The sequence below is a fragment of the Mus caroli genome, chromosome 17, assembly GCF_900094665.2.
Source record: "Mus caroli chromosome 17, CAROLI_EIJ_v1.1, whole genome shotgun sequence".
NCBI classification, from domain to species: domain Eukaryota; kingdom Metazoa; phylum Chordata; class Mammalia; order Rodentia; family Muridae; genus Mus; species Mus caroli.
Window position 1 is genome coordinate 32,470,799 of NC_034586.1, and position 10,615 is coordinate 32,481,413.

At 52.7% G+C, this 10,615-nt stretch overlaps 1 protein-coding gene and 1 non-coding gene across 12 annotated transcripts in view; both read right to left on the reverse strand.

The window, feature by feature from the left end:
- Ddr1 (discoidin domain receptor tyrosine kinase 1) overlaps positions 1-9,154 on the reverse strand; it is a 22,801-nt gene extending 13,647 nt beyond the window's left edge. For 2 of the 11 annotated variants that reach the window (XM_029471502.1, XM_029471495.1), the window contains exons 1-2: positions 5,023-5,171; positions 3,148-3,332 (exon numbers count right to left, since the gene is read on the reverse strand). In XM_029471502.1, the coding sequence (XP_029327362.1) occupies positions 3,148-3,177 (30 nt within the window). In that variant the 5' untranslated portion in view covers positions 3,178-3,332; positions 5,023-5,171. Of the gene's footprint in view, positions 1-2,283; positions 2,434-3,147; positions 3,333-5,022; positions 5,178-6,405; positions 6,564-6,585; positions 6,621-6,683; positions 6,898-8,455; positions 8,672-9,068 lie in introns of those variants that run through there. The other 9 variants (XM_029471503.1, XM_029471496.1, XM_029471499.1 and 6 more) reach the window with 8 other exon arrangements.
- LOC115029833 lies at positions 3,798-3,906 on the reverse strand. The gene has a single exon (XR_003835390.1). It is a non-coding gene; the product is annotated as a U6 spliceosomal RNA (small nuclear RNA).
- Positions 9,155-10,615: the final 1,461 nt, after the last annotated feature.

Sequence of the window (10,615 nt, forward strand, 5' to 3'; positions counted from 1 at the left end):
GTGCGCCACCACGCCCGGCTCAAGATTTTTTTTAATTTTTATTTATATTAATTTTTTTCCTGCATGTATGTTTGTGCATCACGTGCATGCAGTTCCTGAGGAGGCCAGAAGAGGGAGCCAGAACTCCTAGAACTTGAGTTACTGATGGTTGTGAGCCAAGTGGGCTGGGTCCTTCCCCTGCAAGAGCAGCAGGAAGTGCTCACTTAACCATTGGGCTATCTCTCCAGCTCCCACAAAGTGTTTTTAAAGATTCTGTCTTCATGGGAAGAGGGGCAAAAGGGAAGCCACCATGCAGGGTAGGGTGGAAAGCTTCTATGTAGCTATGAAAAGAAAAACAGTACAGTGTCAGAGAGATGCCCCAGTGGATACAAGACACTCGCCTCTAAGGTTGATGATCTGAGTTCTATATCCCTGGGACTCATGGGTGGAAGGAAAGAATCAGGGTTGGAGGTGAAAATCAACTCTTTTTTATTTGTTTGTTTGTTTGTTTGTTTGTTTTTGAGACATGTCTCTCGACACAGCCCTAGCTGTCCTGGAACTGTGTAGACCAGGTCGGCCTTGAACTCACAGAGATTCACCTTCTTCTGCCTCCTGAGTGCTGGGATTAAAGATGTGTGCTACCACTCCTGTAAGAATTGGCTCTCAAAAGCCATCCTCTGACCTACACACATAAACCTACACACACACACACACACACACACACATACACACACTGGGGAGATGGGTCAGCAGTTAAGAGCACTGACTGCTCTTCCAGAGGACTCAAGTTAGATTCCCAGCACTAACATGGCTTTTCACAACCATCTATAACTCAGGTCCTAGGGGATCCCATTCTCTCTTCTGGCCTCCAAGGGCACCATGTGTGCTTGTATGACACAGACATACACATAGGCCAAAATACTCATACATATACAATTAATAATAACAATAACAACAATAATGCATAAATTTGAAAGAAAGGTGGGGTATGGTGGCATACACTAGTAATTCTAACCCTTCAGAGGTGAAGGATCAGGTGTTCAAGGCCAGCCACAGCCCCATTCTAAAGTTGAACACAACCTGGGATACATGGTACCCAGAAACCCAAAGCCAACAAAAGTTAAAAAAAAAAAAAAAAAGAAAAAGAAAGAAAGAAAGAAAAGAAAAGAAGAGAAAAAGAAAAGGGAAGAAAGAGGAAAATGAGGGCTGGAGAGCTGGCTCACAGTTAGGAGCATTAATTGCTCTTACAGAGGACCCAGGTTCAGTTCCTAGCATCTACACCATGGCTCACAACTACCCACAACTCCAGTTCTAAGAAATACAGCGACTTCTTCTAATCTCCATGGGCACCAGGCACACACACACACACACATTACACAAACACACATGCAGGCAAAACAACTCATAAACATAAAATACAAAATATACAAATAAAAAAATTGCTTTACATCTTAAAGAGCGTATGAATCTGACTTGGCATGTGCTGGTCATACCACTGGCGAACAAGAAAACCGAGAAGTATGAGAACTATTCCACCCCGTGAGAGCAAAGGGTAAACAAACCCACGTCTGCTCACACTCTCATGGGCACGCCTAGGGAGACTGTGCAACGGACAAAACAGGGAGGGCAAGAGAGGGGAGAGCACACACAAAAAGAGAAAGATGGGTTAGCTGCCTTCGTTCTATAAAACTCATGGAACAGAACCATGCATTTATGTGCATAAATATCAGCCTTGTGACATATAAACCAACATAAAAACCCGCCCTGGTTTCCAAAACGTAAAGGTGTCCTAGAGAAGTTTAGTTGGTTTGCTAAGGAAAACACAAGAGCATCAGCTAAGCCTGAGCCCCTCAGACCTCAAAGTCTACAACCTAAGGACAAGCCTCCATCAGTCTCCGACCTCTGTCCTCTGTGGTTCCACTGTGGTAGCCAGACCAGCCAGCTGGGCATCTTCCCAGAACTTGGTTGAGAATGGGAACCCTACCTGGACCCACTGGGTCAGACTCCCCAGGTGGTTGTCCCCCTGAAGATTGGGATGCTTTCTCTGTTTCTTCTGGGGTGCAAGCAGTTTATCCTCCCTAAAACCACCCCACCTGAAGTCTCCATATAAACACAGGGGTCTGCTGGCCTCTATCCTGGGAACAGAAAGACTCTCCTGACACCTGGCAGTGCCTGAGGTCTGTACTGAATTCTAAAGTCCCAGAATCCTGAGGGACACTGCCCCTCTCACACCCCTGCCACCACCAGGTCTGCCCAGCTCTTCTTGCCCTGCCTCTAACACCCCATCCCCAAGTTCCAACTTACTGAAGGTAGCAGAAGAGCTGAGGGCTGAGAAGGCTGAGTTGCCTTGGAGATGAGGGCAGGCTTAAACTATGAGGGAAGCCAGGTCACCCCAGGAGGTAGGAGGAGTTGGGGGTAGACTCCCCCAGCCCTTTGTCCTCCTCCAGCTGCTCCCACAATCCTCTGGGGCAGGAATGTAAGAGGCAGCTGAGACCCCCCCCCCCATCACCGAAGCGGCAGCTGAGGGGCTGACTGGGTTGCCAGAGGGCACCTGGCTATCAAAGGAGAGCCTAGAACCGAGAGGCATCACGACCAGTCCGTGGGGGATACAGCCCCATGATGCAGGGGAGCAAGCCGCCGGGACTACGGGAATTCCTGGGTGCTACTCTCCACCCCCACCGCAGTAGAAACAGCAGGGCCCTTGTTCCCCTGAGTAACCTTCATGCCTATCCCAGATGAGTCATCAGAGACAGACAGTGCTGAGAGGAGCCTGGGGCTGAGATACAAAGCCAGGCAGGGACAGGAGGCGTGGAAGGGAGGAGGGGGGAGACAGAGCAGAACACAAAGCCAGAGGTAAATAGAGCAGGCTGAGAACGGGACACAGGGCCAAGTGCAGGAGCTGCAGAGACATGCTCACAAGGTCTGGGGCAACCCCTTTCCCATTGTCTCCTAGATCTTGAATCCCACAATCAATCAGACCGGCTCAGGAGAGCCACCTCAATGGCACCCCACCTGGCCCTTCTTCAACCAATTACAAACCAAGGATCAGGACGCTGAGCCCTGGGCCCTTCCTTCTCTCCTGAACCCATCGCCCAATCCCAGCTCTAGACACATACACACAGGGAACTTAAACCCACTGTGAACGCTAAATGTATCCTGCTCACGTACCACTAGCACCTTACCGCCTCTCACAGACATTTTCCTTTTCCTTTCTTCATTTCTTTTCCTTTTAGCTCCTGACCCTCCTGCCTCTTCAGCACATCCTATTGGCCTGTGTCCCACCAAGACCAGCTCACACAATTCCTATCCACTCTGTACAGATCTTCTTTGTTTTTTTCTTGTATGCCGTTATCCTGTTTAGATTCAAAGAATGGAGTTCAGTTTTGCACCAAGACATCCACATCCTGGAAAGGCTATTTCAACTCACTTCAGCACCCTGAGCCCCACCCCCACCCCGTTTTCTGCAAAAAGTCAGAGGGGTAAATAGTCTACATAAGAGACTCTACAGTCTCCAGGATTTTGTTGTTGTTCCTGGACCCTGCACTCTTCCCTGGGGTCTTTTTAATTTTATTTATTTATTTATTTATTGTTGGTTTTTCGAGACAGGGTTTCTCTGTATAGCTCTGGCTGTCCTGGAACTCACTTTGTAGACCACGCTGGCCTTGAACTCAGAAATCCGCCTGCCTCTGCCTCCCAAGTGCTGGGATAAAAGGCGTGCACCACCATGCCTGGCTAATTTTATTAAGTATTACCTGGACCTCAAAGTAAGAAAGGACTTTAAAGACAACTCCTACATTAAATTCCATCTTCCATCATTTAAAAATTAAGGAACGTTCATGAATTTCCGTGTCATGCTTGTGTAGGGGTCGCACTAATCTCCTCTGTATGTCATTCGGATTTTAGTATATGTGTTGCCCAAGCCAGCACCACCCCACACAGATCTTGGCATCTTCTGTGTGTGCGTTTGATTGCTTTGTGTTGCTTTGGGGCGGGGAGAAGAACTGGTTAGTTCCTTGGGTTTTGTTGTCTCACTGTGTAGCCCTGGCTAACCTGGAACTCAGAGAGATTCTCCTGCCTCTGCCACCCGAGTGCTGGAACTAAAGACATGTACTTTTACAGCAAGATAGTTGGTTGAGGTTTTTGTTTGTTTGTTTTGTTTTGTTTGAGACAAGGTCTCAAGTTCAACTACGATGCCAAAAGGCTGACCTTCAGTTCTTTATCACCAGAGGCTGATTACAGGTGTGTGCCACAAACCCTGAGGTAATCTATAAAGTCCGATCTCACCATTTAGTGAATACTAAACGGCAGATACAAGCTCCTATAATCAGAAGACAACGTGAGCCACACGCAGGCCCCGAGGTACAAGATCCTCAGAGAACGGAGCCACCCACCCCGAAACATAGAGTGACTGAGCCAGAGGGAAGCCAAGAGCAGGCAGGAACAGGTGGGACTCGGGTGGGAAGAACAGCAAGAAAAACAAGGACCATCTCTCCACGCTCTCAAGCATTCTACTGTGTGTGACCTGTCCCTACAGTGAGTGCCACACGGGTCTGGACACACCTCCATCCTTCTCAGCCACTCAGTTGTAGGCCAGCCGGGCGGTGGCTGGGAGAGGGGGTGCTGAAAAGAATTGCCTGGCCAGAAAGGGAGCCTGGGAGCGTTGCTCATTGGGCGGTGACCTCGTCTCTTGGCACAACCCGGCAACCACGGAGCGTGGCTGGTCTGGTAGGTTGGGCGTCAGGCTGGCTCCCTCTGGCCTGGGCAGCTTAACAGAGCATGTCCGTAAGCATGGCACCGGAGGTTGAGGGGGAGGCAACGATAGGATGACTCAATGGGCTACATATGCGCGCACCTGTCCTCTTGGAGTTAGGTTCTCCCCTCACCCAAGAAAAGAGAGGTCCTCCCTCTCTTTTCGGAATAGTTTCTCGGAAAGTCAGGACCCTCTGCTTTGGATGGGGAGTCAAAATCCCGGGGCAGCAAACATAACTGGGGTTCCTCAACCCGCTCCCCTTGCCTCTTGCTCGTCCCCGCCTCAGTCCCTACCTCTCATGGCTCTCCGGGGCGGACCCGGGCGTCAGGCCCCGGCTTGGGGCCTCCTCGGCGGCGGGGCGCGGGAGGGGAGCGCAGGCGCCGGCGGGGCTCGGGTGTCGGGAGGCGGCTCCCGCGAGCAGCTGTCGGGGGCCTGTTCCGGGGAGAGGAGCCAGCGCGGGGCCGGATCGCGCCCAGGCGCCGCCTCCCCGCGCCCGTCCCCCGCCGGTACTCCCGCCCCGGCGCCCGCGCTCCCACGCCCGGCGCCGCCCCTCGCTCCTCTCCTAGTGCGGTGCCCGCCCTGCAAGTGCTCCCCAGCGCGTAGCCTCCACTAGGTGATCCGCACGCCCATCCCCCGCCACCCCGATGCTGGGGTACAGCAGCACCACCAGGGGCCCGCTAAGCCCCCTAGGGACCCCGCGTGGTGGCTCAGGGGTGGGTGGGGAGAGTTGGCGCCGTCCCTCCTCCCCTTTTTCTGGGCTCGGTTCCTGGAGAGAGGGAGAGAAGCGCGGAGAAGCGGCCCCAGGGCACGCAGGAAGGAACGGGTTCCCACAGGCCCAGCACCGGAGCGAGAGCTGCAGCCCGGCTGGGGGAAGGGAGCCGGGCTCACCTGTCTAGCCTGACCCTCTTGGTTCACACTCCACCCCACTTGTCACTATTTGACACACACCCCTCCTCCGGATCCCAACCTAAATCACTCCCCCCACTCCCCGCGCGCCCCAAGTCTGAGAGTCGGTCACACTCTTTTAGTCTCAACTTTTTTCTGTTCCCTTCCTCCAGAACCTCTCCCCAGCTCGGCAGCTCCCTCCTGTCTTCTCAGGATCCCTGAGATCCAAACCCCTCAAGCTCCGGGTCCCCCTGGGATCCCTGCTTCATCCAGGCTAACTCTGCAGTCTTTCTCAGGCAAGCCTCCCTCAGTCCCAGTCAGTCAGCTCGGTCCCTGGTGGAAGCCGCAGAATCTGGCTTCTGGCAAGGAGAAGGGCAAAATGGAGCCAAGACGAGGTGGGGGTGGGGGAGGAAGATAGATAGGCGCCCTGAAAAATAAAGACACTGCCCAAAGCACAGGAACGCATGACCCAGGGATACAAGGAGACAATGAACGGAGAGAGCTGCTGAGCCATTAATCGGAGAGTTGGAGGCAGGGAGAACAACAGAGCTTGTGTGGGAGGTGTTCCGTCCCATTCAGCACCACCTGTCATTCCTACCTCTCTCCAACACCCCCCCCCATAACTGCCAAGTTCCCGGATAATGTCAGGTCACAGTAAAGTCTCCGGTCTCACCACCCGGTTGCAAACACATCCCAAGTGACTCAAAACTCACACCCAAAAGCATTTCCAAAGAGTCTCAAGAAAGACACAAAGTCCAAACAAACCAAGACAAGTACACACAAAAACCTACCAGGAAGATAAGCTGCCCCTAGGGAGAAGCCAAGGCAGGCTGGGTCTCCAGTTTACAAACCCAGGGACGTTCCAGCTGCTGAAGGACCTGCTAATGGCTCCCCTGGCCACTGGGAGAACTGCCTACGACCTTTTCACCTAGACCTTAGGGGACACCCACCCCGACTCCCCAATCACCTACCCCTCTGCAGACAGCGATAGGGAATCTGGGTCCTGCAGAGACTGGGCGGGGTGTGGAGCTTGACTGGGGGTGGGGCCAAGGTTTCCCAGTAACCTCACCTGCGCTGGCGGCAGCCCCTCCTCCCAGGAGGGCCGCTCTGGGGAAGCCCGGGACAGGACTAGCGAAGCTTCAGCCCCTCACGCCCGTGACTCACACTGCCCAGTGAAGGGCCCATAGGAGGTAGAGTCTTGAAGCCTTGGCCCCTTTCTCACTCTCCCAGGAAAAATTCCTAGTCGGTGATGCCCACCTCGCTCCAGACCAGGGCCGGAGGAGTAGGAGGGACGCAGGGCTGGGGCCCAGCGGAGTCAAGTGACAGCAGAAAAGGAGCTGGAGCCGGCTGGAATGTGCTGCTTGGAGCCCAGATTCCCAGGGGCCAGAGAGGGAAATCCCAGCCATCCTGGGGCCTACATAGCTGAGCCAAGAACCCAGCCATCTGTGGCTCCCCAGCCCTCTGCTCCTCTCCAGGGCCCCCCTGTTGTACCCTAGAACCTGAGAAGTTCTCTCTACTTTTCCCTCATGCACACTCTCCCATGCTGGACCCTTTTCTGCAAGTCCAGGAAGAAGAGGCGAAAAAAAAAAAAAAACCATCTGGGGGGAAGGGGGATGTGAAAATAGGCACGTAGGAGGAATAAGAGCTCAGCCCAAGGCCTGCAGACCACCCGGCCATTGCAGGGAAGCAGGACAAAACCAGTGAGAGGAGAGTGGACCAGATGAGCCCACCCTCACCACCCCCAACACACACTAGCTACAGTCCCTGCCTCAAAATGCAGCTGCCTCTAGGGGAGCAGGTTGGGTCAGCAGCTGGGGAGAGTGGAAAGCCTCTGGGGGCGGGGGCAGGGTAAGGAGCTGGAAAAGACCCTGGCTATAGGTCATACTTTAAAACCACCAAGATCAAATAGGAAAATGAGGCCTGGGGTATGATGGCCAAGGAAGAGATGGCTTAAATCTGGGACCGATAAAAGAAAGAAAAGAAAAGAAAAGAAAAGAAAAGAAAAGAAAAGAAAAGAAAAGAAAAGAAAAGAAAAGAAAAGGAAAGGAAAGGAAAGGAAAGGAAAGGAAAGGAAAGGAAAGGAAAGGAAAGGAAAGGAAAGGAAAGGAAAGGAAAGAAGAAGTGAGACCGATTAGCTGTGCATAGTCTGGGGAAGGAATGAGGACCAGGGTACCAAGAGTCTCCCGGGAGGGAGGCTGATGGTCACATAGAGACAGGACCTGGGAGGGGGCACACGTCTGGAGCACAGAGGGGGAGGAGAGTTAAGGGAGATGGTGCCAAGTAAATAAAGGGTGGGAGATAAAGGGGCTCTGGAGGAGAGAGGAGTTTGGGGAAGAAAGGATTGGATGGAGGGAGGGTTGCTGACCCAACGTGGAAGGAATTAAAGGCAGAGAAGGCAACTGGAATAGGAAAAAAAAAAAAATGGAGAGAGAAGGTTGGAGTGAAAGTGATATGGAGGCAGAAAGATACAGACTGAGACATGGAGCCATAGGAAGGGAGGGAGGGAGGGAGAGAGAGAGAGAGAGAACAAACGAATGAAAGAAAGAAAGGAAAGGAAGGAAGAAAGGAAGGAAGAAAAAGACACGGGGGCTGGGTGGGCAGACTTAGGAAGGAAGGACAACTTCGAGACAGATGGAAGGGCCAGAGATAGAATTAAACCTGTCTCCAGGCCACCAAGGCCCCGCCCTCATTCTGGTCAACCTGTTTCCACACGGGGCCTCCATCCTTTTCTCCTCCCACCACACTTCCAGGCAGGCCTACCTGGTCCCTCCCCACAAAGGCAGCCCAGCCCCGAGGCCTGCTCCGGCTCTCCCAGGTGAGCTCTGTCTAACTTCCGCTCACCTCCAGGTTCTCCTGAATTTCAGTCTCCCTAGGCACAAGCCTTTGGGGATCCAGGTCTGAGGCCGGTGAAACCTCCCGGCTTTGTCCAAGCTCCAGCCTCGGGGGCCCAAGAGCAGCTGCCCTGGCCAGCTGCGGCTGGCTTCAAGGTGACCATGGCAACCCAGCTCTGCTCCCCTCGCTGAGCCTCTCAGCCCCCGCAGAGAGGGAGGGGACAGCCTAACCCAGAGAAAGGGAGGGGAGGCTGAGAACTATGGAACGGGACTAAAGGGGTCTCCCAAACAAAGAGACCCCCCAGACAAAGAGATCCCCCAGACAAAAGCCACTGAGGAGGAGGTCCGGTCGAAAGCAGCGTTCGCTGGCTGCTGCCAAGAGCTTAGAGCTGAGTTCATCCTGCCTAACAGAGGACAAGGTGGGCTATGTGGACTAAAGTTGAAAGCAGAGGGGTTTAGAACTGACTGAGGGTAGTCCTTTGGGGAACCCCTTCTGAGTCCCAAATAATGCATCCCCTTTCCTGGGACTTTGATTTTGTTCCCTGAGAAGAATCCAGTTTTTAAACTGGCTATCTCTCTCTACAGCATAAAACTGAGTTCCCCCAGCAGTAGCAATGCCTTACCGAGGCACCTGAAGCCAAAGAGCGTCTTTAAAGGACACTCTCCAGTCTGTGGTCTGAAAACCTCGAACCCCAAAGCTTTCAAAGGACGTTGACTGATGGGGTTGGGGGTTGGGGGCAGCTGAAGCCAGGCTCCGCCCTCTTAAAGGACTGAAATGTTGACTCTCATCCCATCTGCCTTCCCTTGGCTGAGTCTCCACGGTCCAGTTCCCCCTCCCCACCCCCACTAGGATGAAGGGCCCCGGAGTTTGTGTGGGTGGTAGCTCTGCTAGCATCGGTTTCCCTTGTGGCTTTCTAATGTGTCACTGAGGATCTCTGAGTCCCGCCTCCTAATCCATTTCACAGAGAGTTATTAAGACTTTGCACGAGGCAGGACTCTGTTAGAGCTCTGAGAGGTTTGGAAGGACTGTGCTCTTTTACAGCGCTTCCCCTACAAACAGAATCTGTAGTCACAGAAGGCAGTCTCCATGTAGTTGATAGAGCTGGATGGAGCTGTGGGAGCCAGCCGAGACCTTAGAAACTCCCTCCTCAGCGGGGTGGGAGGAGACTGAGCAAAGTCTCACGGAAGAGCAAACTTCAAGTAGATGTAGGTGAGGTGAACATTTGCAGATGGTGTTCCGGGAAGGAACGCCAGCAAGACAGCTTGGACTCTCTTGTGACTAGCTTGGGCCTGTTCTGAAGACGGGCTTTGAGCTGGAAAATGGCAGGATTTTTTGGGCTTTGAGCTGGAAAATGGCAGGATTAGGGTAGGATCCCCCCCCCCCCCGAGCCTGACAATTTCTCAGAGATGCAAAATTCAGAGCAATGGTGGAGGGAGGAAAATGGCTAGTCCCAGCTTTGTCCTCTTCACACAGCTCTGATGGTTCATATCCCACGCCAGCCCGGAATGCAAAGAGCAAATAGCGGCAGCTGGGGCTGGAGAGATGGCTCAGTGGGGAAGAGCACTGGCTGTTCTTCCAGAGGTCCTGAGTTCAAATCCCAGCAACCACATGGTGGCTCACAACCATCTGTAATGGGGTCCAATGCCCTCTTCTGGTGTGTCTGAAGACAGTTACAGTGTACTCATATAAATAAAATAAATAAACTTAAAACAAAAAGAAGCCATAAAACTTTCTTTAAAAAAAGGGGGGCAGCTGATGAAAAGCATACATGTGGTAGGTTTTTTCTCCAGCCATCTCTATTTTGTGTTTCTCCTCCAGCCTTTGGAAGAGAGCAGGCAGGGCTCTTCATAAAGCCAACCAACCAGGTCCAGAGATGTTGGAACTTGCCCTAAATCCAAGACAAGTTGACAGTTCCTACCCAGAGGTTCTGGATTCTTCCATCTCAATCTTCCAGAAATGGGGGTGGGGATCTAGCATGGCTTCCTGTAAACACTCTTGAGCCTCTTGAGTTCTGGGCCCTTGGTAACCCTTATTGATACAGATTTATTTCATCTGTCTTCCATGGATTCCCCGGTGACAGCAATGAACAAGAAAACCACTGGGGGGTGCTGCCGCGCAGGTGACCAAGGCAGAACACAGGCAGAAAAAAAGTGAAAGAGTGGGGTGAGG